Genomic DNA, 17,975 nt, shown 5'->3' with positions numbered 1-17,975 from the left:
CATTTGAAAAATACCCTTTGAACACTTTGAAAATACCCTTAAATATCGGAAAACACTTTTCAACTTAAATTGACTTTAACCTGCTACCTCTCTTCACGGAACGCAAGAAGTACAAGCAGCTACTCTGAAATTGGTACAGTATAGAACAGAACCATTTGTTAACAAAAAAGAACAGCTGTTGCCCTCTTGTGGCAGAAAACAGAAAAGGGGAAATGGTTCTCCACAACACAAAGCTGAAGGTTTTTATGGTGTAGGCCAATGAACTGGACAGTATGGCAGAAATAAAACATTTTTAATTACATTTTAATTACGTAATTATTGACTTAAGCGCAAGAATTCTCTAAAATTTGTCGTTTTGGCACATTCTAGATACTGGTTTTCTCGTCAATATGCAAATTAAATTGTCCGCGTCTGTTGCCAGAGTTCGTGAAATTCAAAATAATATGCCCGGCAGTGGAACTTCTCCCCTCGGGAACCTTACTATTCAAAGAAAACAGGCTGTAGAAACATTGACTTTTGGAGTGAAAACTATTTTTTCTCTCTGAACTAATAACTGACCATGTACTGTAAATACTGCGAAATGTTGTGTCTTTGGCCATTATATCTCGAGCCTTTTTTGAAGAGTGACGTTTTATAAATTCACTAATATCACAATGTTTTGTTTTTTTTGCTGATTTAGGGATTCCAGCAGAAATTAGATACCACCACTATTGTAGCATAGCATTTAGATTAAGACACTTCATACGTGTTATTAATTAATATAATTCCTTAGCCATGCCATCTTGTGCATTTGATCTCAACGTTGGCATATTATGCAACCTAATTTGTAAACTGAAATTGCAATTACGTGGTTTGTTGGGAAGATGGAGTATAGCCAGGGTGGAAAAAGGTGTCACTATAATCTATCGACCATCTTTTCTTGGACTTGGTTGCCTTCTGCTATTCCTCCTAAGATGTGCAGTGTAGCCAGTTCTATAGGTGCTGAGCAGTAAGGTATGTTAAGTTAGGTCCGTGCTACTGTTTTCTGCAGAGCCAGTGTAAACTAACTGCTTTCTGTGATTTGCTTTCCTATAGAAACCCTTCTTTTGATTGCCATATCTTTCATTATTGAGGCCTGAGGCTGTTGCAGTATATAGTCAATTGTTCCATATGATAAATATACATTCCTGTTTCTGGTTATTATGGAGACTGGTATCCTGTCTTTCCTCATTAACCCTGCAGTTTTAATATGTCATGCTTTCCTGGGGCAAGTGTTTGTCTGTGTTCTGCTGCCAGCAGCACATTTCCGGTCTCTGACAGGGCAGGGAGCTGAGGGTCGCCAAGTCATTCAGATATCTGTGGCTCGCTACACAGGAAGCCTGTCTGCTGGTACAATGTTCTTCTCCCAGATGCTGGAGTGCAGTAGCCATCACCACCACCACCACCACAGCCTGCCAGCGGAGGGAAAACACAAGGAGATATCTGGGGCTCCTTGACTCTCGCAGTGTTTTCCTGTTCGAAGTCACAGGAACTTAACAAACGTCCGAAATTAGACATTTGTAGAGCCAATGGATGCAGCCTGAAGATTTTGTATTTATGGACACGCAGTTTTTCTATGTGGTAAGTATGAAGAGGTATTTCCAGCTAGTTGGATAGTCACAGGAAATAGCGGAAGGGGAGATCTGTATGTTGAATTCTATAAAGAACAACCTGCACTTCTTGTTGCTAAGGTTGTGGTGATTCTCTGAAGTAAGCGGTAAGACTTATTAATGGTTAGTTAATGGCTATTCTTAGAGTTTAAGCAGCTGAATAAACATGTGCACCGTTATTTCTTGTGCTAACTAGCATTGTTTCTGGATCACATGACTGAAAACAATGTGGTGCTGTTTAGAAGTTTTATGTGAGTGCCATTTTTTTCATGACTGTGTTCTTAATTCTTAATGCTTAAACTGAATATTGATGCAGTTGGAAATCATGCTGCTTCTTGTCCAGGATGTGTGCTTGGCTTTAATCAGTCGTATTTTGCTTTTGCAGTCGAAGAACAGTTTGATTTCATGTTTCATGAAATGAACATTTTGCTGGTGCATAGGGGTATGTTGCCCTGTCATGGACTGGAGTCCTGTCCAGGGTGTATCCTTCCTTGCGCCTGTTGCTTGTTAGGATAGACTCTGGCTCCCCCATGACCTTGTATTGAATAAAGAGGTTTAGAAAATGGATGGATAGTAGTGTACATTGTAAAAAATATTTATATATGTTGAATTTCTGAATGTCATCAGTACTTGGTATAGTTGCTCAACGCAATAAATGAAATCTGTTGTTTTGAAAAGGCACTGGTTATTGGTTTCATAGTCTTGTCTGCAAAGAGGTTACTGTACTGTATGTATAGCAAGGAATAACCTTATTTTATCCAATACAATCGCATGAGTAGAGTAAGCAGTTTGACGAAATGTTAATGAATCTGTTTTGCTGATTTTATTTAATTGGACCCTTTATCACGGAAATCACCCAAGTTCTCAGATCAAGTGGGACATTATGTAAATGACATTGGGAGCCTGTTTGGCACTCTCAGTTTACATTTCCTGATATTTCCATACACAGATGCTGCCCAGATGTAATGTGAACCCAGGATTACTTTCAAGTGCAGCTTTTTAAAACATGCCTGTTGTGTGATGTTAGTGTGAATTTGTCAGAACACTGGGTGACAAAACTTTTTTAATCACAATAATCATTTTCGTGTACTGTGCGCTTTTATAAATCAGTTCTAAACGTTTGTAAAGTATTTATCCATTAGAGGAGTGCTTCCGATGAAAATGTCCAATGCCAACGTATTTGAGAGGTGCTAAATAGAGTCTTGTAAAAAAGGCTATGTCAAAATGTAATGTGACACAGCCACCTTATGTTGATTTTGAATATAAATAATTTATCTTAGGTTTCAACATTCCAGGTACCAAAATCAGTACTTCCAGCTGGCATCATCCTATGAAAGTTGGTCAAATGTGTCATTTTAGAAAGCAAGTCTCATTCCTGCTCTTGGTCCTCTTGATAAATGGAGAAATCAACAGCTATAATTACCTTAACTTTACAACCTCTTTGCCTCCTAAAGTAAATGGACTCAAGTAAATGGAGAGCTGGGAAACAACAGGGAAAAACGTGCATCAAAAGAGTTTTGTCTCTTCTTGAGTGTTTCATTCATCATGTCGAAATCAGCAGGTTTCAATGCAAGAAAAATGGAGAAAATCCTGTTTTTAGCAGATAATGAAAACATAACCGAGGCCCATATCTACAGTGTATTAAATTGATAGAAAGCCCAGCAGCCACATTCACAAAACACATATAGGTATTCGGAAGCTACCACTCTCTTTTTTGTCTGGTCTTATCAGTGTCACAAGCTGGGCATGCAATCTGAGTCTTCCAAAATGCTGAAAAAAAGTATCTAAAAAGCCCGGGAACAACGTTGGGTTAGCATTGCTGCCTTGCAGCTCTGGGTTCTATTCCTGTGGTACTATCTGCATGGAGTTTGTACGTACCCCTGCCTCACAATACTAGGGCTTTGGGTTCAATCCCCAGAACAGGGGTGCTATTTGCATGGCATTTGTATATTCTTCTTGTGTTCGTGTGGGTTTCCTCCAGGTGCTCTGGTTTTCACCCACAGTCCAGAGACACGCTGTTAATTGATGTCTAGGAAATTGGCCCTGGTGTGAGTGGATGTGTTTGTGTCTGTGTCGATTCCTCTGATGGATTGGCATCCCATCAAGGTTGCGCTCAGTGCTTCGTAGGATAAGCTCCAGCCCACTGTGACCCCGAATTGCAGAACAGACCTGGAACCCGAAAAAGTAAAGCAGAACTTATGGGAAGGCTGGTAGTGTACTTGGTAGAGGGAGAACGCAAGGCTGTGGTGGGGCAGTGGTCCTTACATGAGTTACTGTAAGTATGACCGATGATGTCTAAAGCCAGTATCTACAGTTCCACAGAAATGCATGACTCCACCTTAAGAGTCTGCTGCCACTGTTGTACATGTGAGCCATATCTCATAGCCATGTCCCCTGCCCAGCCTTGAGTATCTGATCTGCAGAGCTCAAAGGAGTATCAGAAGATTGTCCCCAACTGGGGGAACCTGCCAGGACAGTGATGTTTCTGCATTGTGCTCTTTATATACCATGATATACCTGCATATACAGCGTACTTCTTTACATCATGTCGCACTCGCAAAGTATGGAAATCTGTGTTAGTCTGATCAGGAATCTGTAAGAGGGGCTGGAGATTCTTGCAAAGCTGTGGGCACCCTCAACTCTATGACAGAGCATGTAGCCCTGAAGCAGACTTTGAACACGAAAGACATTCCCACCACAGTAATTAGTAGAAAACTGCAAATCCTAAGCTCATTTAGAGACCACTCTAACCTTAACAGAATCAATATTGTATTATACCTTTCTCTTTCTGGATGAATGTAGGCAGATATTGTCAGGCTTTCTGTGGGTTAACCTGACCCTTCTCTGGAGTGCATCACTGTACAGAGCACTATATCTGAACCATGCTGAGCACTGTATCTGAACCCAGTCAACAGCAGATTTCTTGGGTTGAAATAGAAATATAACAGGTATACTGTATAGCAAATGCTGTGTAATTGAAGTTAGAGATAATACGTGTGCTGAAATCAGTATAGACCGCGGCAAGAAAAAACACAACTTGTACAGCTGGCCAAATTGTCATTCAATCACTTGGTGAAAGATGGTAAAACAATTTGCACACAAATTGTTTCAGATCATCGTTACTCATCCATTCATATTTCACAGTCAGATTTTTCATTGTAATGTTAAATGTGTTACAGAAGAGGCTAACACTGTTCCCTCACAGCTCCTGGGTCCTGGGACAGTTGTGTGAGGACTTCTGCCAGCTCCCAGAGACATGCTGGCTGGGATAACCAGTGTCTCCAGAGTGTATTCCACGTTGAACCCTGTGGTTCCAGGGGCTGCTGTGCAAGTTATGACTTTCTGATAATGAATGGAAAGATATTGAAGGAGATCCTTATTTATCATAATGTTATAGTGTCTGTGGCAGGATTAAGTAAGCAACATAGGGTACTAGCTTGTCTAGTGTCCTCCATGGGATGCATTCAAGGCCGCATGGGTACAAAGTGGGGTCACCCTGATATAGCGCCCTATCATGTGAACTACGTTCCATTTTTACGTGCGACATTTATTTCTGCATTTATCCTACATGTTCTAAAGATTACCGGTGGTGTTTCAAATGTCACATATATTTTCTTCTGAAGGTTGTGTAGTTACACATGAGGCTTTTGAAATAGTCTGGGCTGCCCAGACGAGATTAGAAGGATGAATAATACAGAACAGTAAAAGAGAAATGAAAGGAGCATGTGGAAAAAATAAAATCAGGCACATTTCTCATCTAAATCTCATCACTCATTACCCATGTGGTATGTAGAGAAGTCTATGTTCTGATTTTAGTTGGACATAGCCTTGCAAATTAGCAAAGATTTTCAGTTTCCACAGCAACTTGCTAAGTGTGTTGCCAACCATGATGGCTGCACCATTTTAAAATAGTCATGCTAGTTAAAGTACCTCACTTAAGGTTTATTCTGAATTATTGCTTCTCTTCCTTTTAAAGAGTGTTTATTCTGCTTGATTTACAGACCCTGCAAACTCTCTCCCCAGAAGTGCATAATTTCCTGTTATGAAATCTATAATAATCACACGGAAAATACACAACACTGGGCTGGGCTGATTGTTTCCATAAGAAGAAAAAAAAACATTTCCTGAAAACTGTTTTATTATGCTCTTTTCTTTATCAGTAGTATTCAAGTCATAGTTGTTTTTAGAAAGCTCTGTTTACCCTTAAAACCTTGACTCATCTGGTAATGACAAATTTTAGAATGTTGTAATTCTGCAACAGTTGGAAGAATTGTCTAGCCTTCACTTTGAGAAATCTGAGTGAAGCTCAGCTGTAAGATGCGAGAAACGCTTTGCAGTAGGAGAATTAGCCAATTGTTTCGTAGCAAAGCTGGATGTCAGTGCTGTCAGGGCTTTGTGAGATCATACAGTATAGTGAAGAGAAAGGAGGTTCAATTTTTTTTTAATTAGAAATGACAAGAGAGAAGCTATGAGACATGGTTTGAAGGAGTCTGATTTTGAATTCTGTTGTGTTAAGTAGTACTTGAGTTTTGACAATGTTTATAACATGGTATAAACTTTTATTGTTTTGTTAAATTCATGTACACAGGTCTGTGGCAAGCCTCACCTGTTTGCTCAGACTGTATAAACCAGCTGTATAAACGGCTTTGTTGTGGATATTAACATGATGATACCTCAGGAGTAGTTGAAATCTGGTGGGTCGAGAATGTCCTGTTTAGAAAATTGCGGCATTTTTGACAAATGCTTGTATAAAGATCATTTTCCTGTGCCTGATCACTGGGGGATTTGGGGAAAACAGGGAGCAATACTAAGGTCTAGAGAACATAAAGAAAATGACAGAAGTCTGAATCTGATCTCTTCAATTCCGTCAGACCTTTCCTCTTTGAAAGCAAAAGCTATGTTAAGGTTGTCCTCTGAGGTGACAACCGGTAATGTTCAATGACACTTGTTGGACAAGTTGACACTTTTTTAGTCTTGTAAAGACTAAAAATGACTGAGCCGAGCAGAAGAACATCAGAATATACTGTATTTAGTCATCACAGCTGGAGTCAAAAGTAAATTACGTAAAATGGCTCCAGGTATTGCATAAACAGCTTTGATACCAATACTATCCTTTACTTTACTTTTTTTTCCCTGAGAACATTTTTTTTTCTGACTCAACCTGGACCCCTACTGCCTTGCCTCTTTGAGAATCCTGGTCTGGTGACACAAGTCTGAATCAATCCTGCACTTCCTAATCTGTAGGGTTCAGCCTGAAATATGAACAGACTATTTCACAGGCTGAGTCACTGGGGAACTTGGCCACAAGGCTAAGAATGTATCTCCATGCAAACAAAATCAATTTCTAATCTGCCTAAGCACTGAATGTTCTGTCAGAGATGTGTAGAATGCAGGATAGATTATTTTGCTTAGCAATTTCCTTTCGAAAACTTTCTTAATGAATGTAACCGTATTGTCGTGTCTTGAACCTTTTGAAAATGTTGACACACTTTATGCACAAAATCATTTTCTAATCTGCAAGGACCCGGAAGCCCTCTGGAAGGAATCAGAGCAAGCTACATCACTTGCCCCTACCTGGGATTGAACCTGGGACCTTCCGGTCAGGAGCTAGTACTGAATAGCAATACTAAAAATAATAAATTAATAGTTCCTTGCATTTACAGTGCCTAGCAAAAGGCTTCACCTCCTGCCAATGATATCAACTTTTGTATATCACAAGTGGTGTATATAGTGTTTTCAAAGGACCTTTTTTTTCAGAATTGTAATAACCAAACTGAACACGGCTACTGTATATGTGAAGGAGGATAGAGGTCAGCAAAACCTTCAAAGGAGATATACGAAGTAAAATGTAGTGATTGCAGAAGGATTCATTCCTCTATGTCTAGTACTGTTTAGAAGCACCCCTGGCAGTAATTGACTGCTGTCAAAAATTTTTAGACACTTTTCCGAAGTGGGATGCTGTAATTGTGCCACCACTGACAATATTGCTCCAGTTCGGACAGGTGGAGATCATCGAACAACTGCAATTGACAGGACTCGCAGTACATTTTTGGTTAAAGTCAAGTCAGGACTTACTGTAGAATTTTCTTGAAGCACTGGAATGGCTGCCTATTTCCTGTGTGAGAGGAGCCCTGGCTGCCTGCAGAGAGTCTGGCTTTGCTTCATTCTGCAAATGAAGCAGCACCCTCAGCTGTTCCAAGGAAATGGGAGGGATCTGAACTTTGTTCATGCTGCTACCTTGAGGCACTGCATTAGTTGCTTTGCAAAGGTGCGTTCACTTCAGAAGCACAGGTGAACTCTCTAATCCTCTACAATGGACTTTTCCTGTTCTCTCAATGAAATGCTCTGGCATTCCTTCAGAATTCACTCGTCTTTAACAGTAAGTGTTGCCACCTTCCGCCTGTGTCAGTGGGGTTTTTGTATTGATATGCTGGTTTCTTTAGTGTGAGGTGTGAAAACAAGAAATAACTGATATAAAACGCTTCCTGTGTCAAGAACTGAAAAGTCATACATGTTACAGTAGTAAGAATAATACATAATGCCACAATCCCTGCTTGCTTTTAAATAATCAGTTCTTCATGGCTGTCGAAAATGTAGTAAACAGAGGCATTGATACAGATTGAAAGAGACGCCAATTTGTATCATGAAGATAATGTCATTTGTAATTCACTTAATAAGTGAATTTGTAATAAACTAATTGGTATAATGGATATTTTTATTGGCATTAAGACATTTTTATTAAGCTTTTGCATTGAAATTTTAACAAGTGATTGCTGAATTAGTCTTCTATGTGGCCAAATGAAACTGTGAAATTTGAAAATGATTCACTCTCTAATGGGAAATGTAGCCACCTCTCTACTAAATCACATTTTGGCAGTTTTTCTCGGCTGTGCATATCAAAATCTCCCAGCTTAATTGCTCCATTTTTTTTTTGCCACCACCCTGAATTCAAGTGGTATTTAATTATGCGAAACGGGAATTGCTTAGTTCTTGCCGAAACTGTTTAATTTGGTATTAACATCTAAAGCACCGGAACTGTAAATACAGTATGTCAGCTGGCAGTGCTCAGAAAGGGTCGGCACTCCTGCCTCACCACTCTTGGACCCAGCTTCTGGGCTAGGACACCTGCCAGGGTGGAGCCTGCATGGTCATTCCCCTTTTTGGATCAGTTCCTTCCCACCTCTCAAAGCCATGCTGACTACATTAATGGGTGTCACCAAATAGTGGTTGTGTTCTGCGATGGGTTCAGTCTCACCCTGTGCCCTGCGATGGGCTGGCATCCTGTCCAGGGTTCAGTCTCACCCTGTGCCCTGTGATGGGCTGATGTACTGTCTGGGGAGCAGTCCTCTGCTTAAATGGCTTTTGTCCAGTGGTACTTTATGCTAATCCTTAACTCTTTGAAAGTCCATGCTTTTAAAGTCCAGTGCTTACATGCTTACAGAATCAGAGGGGTTTCCTAACATGAATTTCAGGACTGCTCAGTACGGTACAGTTTTATTTCTCTCGCTCTTGTCTAGAACAAATCACAATAACTCAGATTACAGGTTTGATTAAAATATCTTCAGTGCAAGAATATAAAGTGTACATTGACAGTAAATTTTATACTGCTCTCAATATACATCACTTTATATTGTACGTGTGTTACAAACCTCCCATTCTCATTATCAGGCCTATTCCTGAATAAATTCTGTACCTTTGTTCTGGGAATTGAAGGAACCTATACCTAATCAGGCACATGAAATGTCTGTCAACATGTACAAGCTCATGGAGGGATTATAACCTGACTGGTATCATTCTGTTTTTTACTGTGGAATTTTCTCCCTGAAGGTCCCAGTGGAAGGCTAAGATATCATAAAATTGGTCTGTCTGTGCTGAAAACATTTCCCCCCTTCTTTATTTTTTCTGTGTGCCTTTAATTTTTTCACCCAGAGAAAACCTGTTTGGTCAGGTAATGTGGATCGCAGGTGTTTTAAGTAATGGAATGACCTCAGCACTGCATGAAACATTCATACATTCCCAACTTATCTATAGCAGCCAATGGGAATTCCCATAGAACTTTCCCTGACAGGCAATGCATGGTTAACCTTAGGATATTTCCCGATCTCAATCCTGATCTGGAAACTGGTGGAGGAGGTGGAACATCACCTCATCAAAACGTGATCCTGAAAGTTGGGCTGAACCTAGTGCCAGACGTGTCAGGTCCTGTTTTGAGCCGCACCTACTGCTCCTAGGGGTTTCAACATGATTATTCAGCCTAGAATAAGGATAATAATAATCTTGGAATCTTGGAACAGGTTTGTGATATCCTTCTTAATTGGTTTGTGGAGAAAGATGTCTTTTGTCCCCCTCCCTCTAGCAATGATGTAGATGTTTTTCCATTTTCAGCATTTCTTTTGTGGCTTTCCTATAATATTTCAAATGAATGCACTTTGGATGTTGTTGCTTGTATAAGGCATGGTATGTGACAGGCACAGGCTATGCAGTTATCTTTTGTTTTGTACTTGGTACACCTCTGTTCCTTCACAACAGAGAAGCCAGATAGTCTCAGACTGTTCCATCTCATTATTTCAGACATGGGCTGAGCTTTCGCCTGTCGTTTCAGAATTTGAACCAGACCACAATGAATTTTTTAAAAAAAGGTAACGCAAAGTACAGTACATGACTTCTCAGTTGCTAGATTTCGGCTCAGGTCAATCAGTGTGAGCCTGTCAATCAGCCATCTAAGTAGCTGATACCCATGATGAAACAGGAAAGTACCTCTGAAACAGAAAACAGACATACAGTACACCCTGCACTGGCCCAGAAAAGCAGCTGAAGTATTCATGAAGTTCTTTTAATGTTGATATTAGTAGCATAAACTGCATTCTTATCATCAGGACTGATCTCTCTATTTGTAAATCGTTCCCTGTTCCAGATTCTCTTTTATTAATTACTGTGTTTAGAAAGCCATTGTGGAAATACTTTTAAAGCACTAAGTAATTATTATTAGTTCACCACTTATTACTTCCCTGCATGTTGACTCAAGCTGCCCATAGTTCAACACTGCTCTCTATAATGTGCCTTTATAAAACCTGTTGAGATGATGCTCGGCTTACAAAGTAACTCAATAACAGTTCTTCTAGGTTAGTTTTGGAGAATCACTAAAAGCCCATTTCAGTCCTTAATTTTCACTGCCATTTCCTTCCAGTTATTACGTCCCATCATATGAATTAAATAATTCCTTCATTTAGCTCACTACAGCCCCTTGAGAAAGAGTGACATTTTTGCACTGGACATGGAATTTGCATTCAGTGTTAAGATTTAAACATATACATGCCATGTGTGTCCTTTTCCTAACATGACATTTATGGTAACACAGCAGTCTTTGCAAGCTGTGTCTTATAGATAGATAGTTTATTGATCCCGTGAGGGAAATTGCAGTGCAAAAGCAGCTTAACACAGACAACACAGCAATAGTGTAACAAATGATACAATAATAATACAATACAATACAATCAGTACAGTAAGAAGTGCACTAAGAAGAGTTACTCACAGTCCAGAACACACAAAGAACAAACCAGAACAGACCAGTACACAAAAAAGTCGTATTGTACAATATAAATATAAATGTATTGCACAGGTCCCTGGCATATAGTGCACAAAAACGGGTGTAAACGGGAAAAAGAAAAAGAACAGATGTATCAGTTTACTGTTCAGTCCAGAAACAGGTCACTGTCAATGTTGCCTCTGCCCAGACGCAAGGCGGATGTGTTGTACAGTCTTATGGCAGAAGGTAAGAAGGCAGTCTGAAATGCCTGAGCCTCAGAAGTGAGGGAATGAGAGAAGGATGGCATCTCTTTTCTGGGCTGTCCGGAGTAATTCCTAGGAAATTAGTTTCAAATCCACGCTGAACTTTCGTTAGCTTGCACCAAGGTGGTTTTAGATGTACTGGAAGGATGAAAAACAGAACCTGTTCTGGTTCTGAATGTTGGAGCTGAGAGCTGCTGCTGATCAGATTCTAAACATGAAGCCAGGAAGGATGAAAGCTTCACAGCTGTTTTCAGCAGTAACCTTTAAATAGGTTTCCTGGTAAAAATAATGATTGACCAGGCACATGTGCTTCGTGTGGATGATTTATCCACAAGGGAAGCAGTGGCTTCTCGTTCTGAGAGCCGAAATGAAACCTGATGAAAGCACTTCAAGAAGTATTTACTGTAACATGCTTTTGCCAGCCTCTGCTTGCACTCTGGCACCAGTTATGTTGTGTGCCCCTTGAGCAATAAACTCAGCTACCATTCCAGAGCTTATCAGCAATGTTTACAAACTGAGTTTAGTTTAAAGAGGGAGATGTCTGCTCTTGTTTTGCAAAGGTCCTCTATGAAACAATATGAATTTACCAAACCCTGAGCTCACAGCAGAGGGCATCGGTGTCAACTTTTATTCTGGGTAGCAGTCTCCTTGCCTGCAGCCTAAATTCAGCTGTACTGTAACTCACTAGTGTTTAGATAGGCATCTAAATTACCATCTCTTCACACGCAGTATTAAGCATGGTTTTCTGTTAGTAACGGTAAGAGAGTCAATGAAAGCGGAGCGTATGAAAATCACCTCTTTTCAAGAGAGCAAAACTATCCAGCTGTCCTAATATACTGTACCTCTGAAACCCATAAAACAGTATATCATAGCCTTCTGCATGAACGCCTCATTCAGGTACTGTTTGATGCACCAAACTCAGCCAACAGGTGCACTAGCAGATGGATTTGTTTGTGCCTCCTCTGGCCTGTGCTTTGTGTTTTATCCCTATGCCATTTCTTGTTATATATGAAAGGGCTCTGTCAATTGTTCTGTAACATTAAAGTTTTAAATACTGATTGCAATATACAATACATTAATAAAGCAAGAATTGCTCATTTTGATTACAGTTTGAAAGAAATATGTCCAATATTTAAAATGTATTTACTAGTAATGTGTACAATGTGGTATCGTAACTTCTTTTCCCACATGTTTTCATAAATATAAGTTTATAAATGAACATAACCTGAAATATGGTGTAGATTAGAAGGGAACGTACTTGTAGGTTGACTACATTAGTGTTAGGTTTTTTTCAACTACAGAAACGATGGTAACACAAGTCGAATTCTTCCAATTTTACACAATGTTGTAGAAGAGAAGTCCTTTATCGGTGAAGACCAGATATATGATCAAAATACGTTTGTACTGCCTAATCTACGAAAGCAGCATTGTATTAAAGTTCCCAGAATCTGTGATTCATTGCTGCACAGTGCTGAGATTGTCGGAGCATTCCTTCTTTGCTGTCTAAAGTTACAACAGTACGTCTACTTTGCAACTTTGTTACAAGCTCCTCGGGCTGTTCCGGACAGATCCTGATCACACTCTTCATGGCGGGGATACAAAATCCAGTCTTGTGTTGTCTCTCACGTAAATATGCCAGAAAAAAAAAATCAGGTTCCTGGTACTCCTTTACAGTAACCCGTTAACAGGAACGAAATCGGAGGGGAGGAAACTTCCTGTGGAGGCTGCCAGGGGATACAACAGGTAAACATGATGGAAACAGATCCCGATGAACTGATTTCTTGATTCCTTCTCTTCATGGGAGTTTGTCAAATACAGTAAAAGTGTTCCTCCCAGAACCAACCCTTAACAAAATGTATTTCAAAATCAGTCCGCCCCCCCCCCCCAATACAGACAAAAGTTTTAATGAATGTTGTTTATTTGTTTATAAATTGTTACATTTATTTCATGATAATATGGTGATGGGTGCAGAACAATGGGTAGAATTCGTTGCTATCATGAATCTTATGGAGGAGTCTCCCATCGATGTCTGGAGAAAGACTTGCTCTCGTGAGTTTCATTCACATGTGTTTTTATAGTATAGGACAGGGGGTCTCAGCCCTGGTCCTGAGGGAACACTGTGGCTGCTCGTTTTTTTTCCAGCTGAACTCAAAATTAGCCCAGTGCTAATGGGTGACTCTAATGAATCCTTTTGCAATATTCCAATTTTTCATTTATTTGTTTCCGATGATACATTTGTAAAATAATTCCTTCTTTGTGTTTGCTGTTTCCAACTGCTTCAGTACTTTAAGCAGCCTCTCTTTTAGTTTCTGAGGAGTGTCTCTAATTCAGTGGGATCAAGCTATGATGAATTTACACAGTTGGGAATGCCACTTTTTCAGACATGTTCACAAGAATACAGTGATCCTTTTGACTGTAGAACCTCAGAAAATGATGCAAGGTTGATGTTAATTACCAGTCCCATTTAACCTTTTAAGAACTGAGATCACATTTTAAAATTTTTTAAACTCAGCTGGAGCAAAAACCAGAAGGCAAAGTGTTCCTTCAGGAGCGAGCCTGGAAAACACTGAGAGGGTGGAGTTGTGTCAGAGTGGCCATTTCATGTATCTCCAACCCTGATCCTCTCCAGAAGGGATGGGGCTATGACCCTCACCCCAGCTTTATTTCCAGGGGAAGAACTCAGGTCAAACGGCCAGGGGGCTCAATCGAAAAAGACATTGGTTTCAGTCTGTCCATGCATTTCAGGCCACAGCTACTCAGATGAGAGTAACACATGGTGGAGTAAGTCTCTCTTCCCTTGCTGTCTTTGCCCTTGTCTCCATGCTTGAACCGTTTTCAAAGATCAGATATAGGAAGTAAATGACAAGAAAGGAGACCATCCCATTCAACATGTTTGCTTGTTAGTATGATGCTAGGATTTACCTCAGTAATAATATAATAAGGAACAAGTAATAGGTTTATTCCATGCTGAAAAGAGAAGAAAGAACACAATCTTTTGGCCATGGAGCCTTCTTCAGGTGTGGTCTTTCTTTCTTCTCTTTTCAGCATGGAATAAACCTATTACTTGTTCCTTTGCAGCCTACGCATGCTGACGCAGCTACCCACCCGAATAATATAATAAAATATGGGAACCATAGTTATATGAGAAAGGGGTGAGAAAAGGGTATTGGGGTAAGGGTAATGATGTCAGCATTGAAACATTTACTGCTGCTTTATTCCGACCCTTTCTCTTAATGCCTGCTTGATTATCAGCTACACAGTTATTCATGATCCATCCAAAGGATGAATGGTTATTGAGATTTGTGGTGCTCCATATAAGGGACACATTTTGGGGAATTAGGTCTAATTTTTAAAAATAAAATAGAAAAGTTCCTAAATGATAGTGACCAAGCAGGGAAACTCATTATTATTACAGAAGCAGCTACGTACAGTATCTTCCATTTCTAGCACTGCAGCAAGAGCAACACATGTACGTACTGTATGCAGGCATGTCAAAATTTTCCAACGCTAAATGTCATAATCTTGTCAAAATCATAAGCAGAGAAATAAACTCGTAGGCTTCAAAACTTTTTACTAAGGACAGTCGCATCAAAGAATCAGATGCTTTGTGAATGTTTGGAATATTTGGTGAGACATGTTGGGCTTAATCCGGTTGGTTAATGGTTAGATTCCTGGCTATAGGATGAGGAGGCTTGAAACCCATTCAGGGAGGACGCGAAACAAGGGGTAGCTGCACGGTGGAGATGGGGTGGAGGAGGGATGCTTGAGAAAAAATGCTAAGGGAGGTGTTTGTGTTCAATGTATATAGCTAATTTTCATAATAATGGTGATTAGGAACAGCCGTGTGAGATTGACCTGTCGTTGTTATCCCTCCCCAACTTCAGTTAATAACTTCCATTAATAAAATTCTACAGCTGCTCTGCTGTGTTACATTCCTCTGGGATCTGTGTGTCTTCCTGCACACTGAAAGACTTAGGGTTGTTACAGAGAATGATGTGATTTTCTCAGTCATTTCAAGGAAAAGGATGAGGTTGGTTGTTATGAGAACTGTAAGGACGGGTATAAATATGGAGAGCCTTGTAGTTTGATTATGTGGAAATCCTTTTCATTTGGCTGTAATGTGGAATTTGTGTTCCCTGCAGGTTTTGGTTACCTATCAGGATGCCTAAAGCAGTTTGACCATTTTTCTAGCTTGGTGATTTTTTTTTTTCTAATGTTGGTTAGGAAAATCTCTGACATGATTCCTGCTGAGGTTTTAAAAATGCCCAAGTTCACAATGGGGCAGGGAAAGAAGCAGGGTTGTTGTCATTTCCATTTCCTGTGGCTTCTGTAGTTGGGATTATGTTTTAATGTCATGGACTTCTGTCACTCTGTATTAGCTTGCTTTGTGCTTGAGAGGGAACTTTGTGTCAGTCGAGAACAATGGCCTGAACACTAGTGCCTATCCAAAGGGAAAGAAAATACAAAGTAGCCTTGATGCCAAGGCTGGTTTGTGCCGGCATGTTTTTGTAGCTGGAATTTGTTTCAATGTTGACCTTCCCTTCTGGGCCTGACAAGATCAGAGACCCTCTGGAGGTCTGAATGCCTCTGTCTTACAGACGACCATGTCGCCTCACTGAAAATTCAGCTTCATTTAAAGACATATTTCAGGGCAGTTGACTGTTTTCCTAACAGCTCACGTAGGGCCCCACTAAGAGATTATTAGACAGTGACTGTTCCTTGCTCTCTGAGTCACCTATCACTACACTATAACGTACGTCATTGATGTGTCAAAATTAGGATCATTTTGTTAAGGAAATCAAAATGCTGGTGTTGGCTTTATGGAGAAACAATGGGGGCTTACAACTCTTCAAATAAAGGAAAGCTTACTAATGAAGTATTTTGTAAAGTATTTAAAATTTATTTGTAATAACATTAAGTTCACCTTTTCAAAAAGGGCTGTCCATTTGATATTATTATTTATATGATGTACAGTACGTGCACACCTTCCCAGTTAACACTTAATTTAAGTTTGCATGTATTTACTCAACATGGATTTAGCTTTAAGAAACTGTTTACATGGTCAGAGAAAATGTTTGGGTCTGTTTTCACACTACGTGAGTTTGCTTTTGGAGGAGGTTGGAAATGTAGAAGAACGGAGAAGAACAAAAGACAAGGGGAAATCTTCACAAATTTTTTAGAACAAATGTGTGTGTTAGGGGTTTTGTGTACTGTATATACTAAAACTAACTTTATAATGTTCAAATGGATACTTTCATAACATTTATAAAGAACATGGGAAATACATGGCTAGAAATCAACTTTAGTATTATTGTTGTTTAGTATTTTCTGAGACTTAATTTTATTTTTTCCTTGGACACACAAGAAACAGATACAGAGACAACTGTATTTTTCCAGGAATAACTGAATGAAGTACACCCAAAGGACTTTAATCCTAAAGTCCCAAAGGACTTTAAGGCAATTAATTGCCAAGCAAATCTACTTCCTTTATAAGACTACAGTAAGTTCATAATTCATTTTACTGCTAGGTGGAAAGAAGAGAAACATACTTGTTTATTAGTATTTCATATAAGGTCCACTATGATTGGTTAGCAAGCCTAAGGAAGCACAGTGAGATGCCAGTGCCACTTACTGGAATCCCAACTCTTTGTAATAGGAGTGGGTGTTTTACGTGAAATAACGTGAATCAAAATGGACTACCACAGGTTTCTACAGTCAATAATCTTGTTTTCCTTGGAAACTCAATACCAAAAAGTGAACTAACATTTCAAAACAAGTAACTACACTTCTGAGGAATAAAAGGCTTTACAATTAAATGCATTGAAGCCCAAGCACTAGCATGTGAGATCTAGACACACCTTGACATTGACACTTTGTAGCTCAGAACACACGTTGGGCTCATTTCAAGTTCTCAGATTTGTTACGAAACCATATGCCCTAACCTAAAATAGATTACAGCAAAACCTAGGGTTACCTAGGGTTATATTTTGTTGAGTATATCATTCTTTTATTATTGTGTTTATTTCTCTGTGATGAGATGCAGGCTTTTTGCCAATAGCAGCTCTCCAAGTTAAATAAAGGCAGGCTCGTTTAGAGAAATGAACCCTAAAGTTTTTTCAATTAATATTGCTGTAACCACTCACTGACTATTTGTGTTATACAGATCTGTAATAACTGTGTACTGTGTGTTTATGTTAACTATGACAACCAACCCTACTTTGTCTCGTGCATGAGATCTGAACTTGTTAATGAGAAGGATACCAGATTAACTTAATGGAGAAACTAAAATTGCTGAAGGAGGGCAAATGCACAGCTCAATAAAGGATACCAATAAAGAAATCATAGCCAGCGACAGGCTTCAGAAATAATTATCCGGGGAGCTTAATACATGAGGAGTGGTGCCAAGGTGAATATTTTGGTTTAATATAGTTTGGCATTTGCTTTTGTCGCAGTTCATCTCTGAAGCCACTAATGCAGCTGATCCCCTATATTGTGCTTGTAGGGTGTTTTACGAGAAATACTGTAAAGTCTGCGGAATCGATCTTGTTCTGCTAGTGT

At 39.6% G+C, this 17,975-nt stretch overlaps 1 protein-coding gene across 3 annotated transcripts in view; it reads left to right on the top strand.

Moving 5' to 3' along the window:
- Positions 1–1,207: 1,207 nt before the first annotated feature.
- Positions 1,208–17,975, top strand: part of arhgap36 (Rho GTPase activating protein 36) — a 48,064-nt gene continuing 31,296 nt past the window's right edge. The window contains exon 1 of one of the 3 annotated variants that reach the window (XM_088649133.1): positions 1,208–1,599. In XM_088649133.1, the coding sequence (XP_088505259.1) occupies positions 1,552–1,599 (48 nt within the window). In that variant the 5' untranslated portion in view covers positions 1,208–1,551. The other 2 variants (XM_088649135.1, XM_088649131.1) reach the window with 2 other exon arrangements.

Source organism: Lepisosteus platostomus, chromosome 10, assembly GCF_059453375.1.
Source record: "Lepisosteus platostomus isolate fLepPlt1 chromosome 10, fLepPlt1.hap1, whole genome shotgun sequence".
NCBI lineage: Eukaryota > Metazoa > Chordata > Actinopteri > Semionotiformes > Lepisosteidae > Lepisosteus > Lepisosteus platostomus.
Note: the sequence above shows the minus strand (reverse complement) of the source record. Positions and strands in the feature narration are given on the sequence as shown.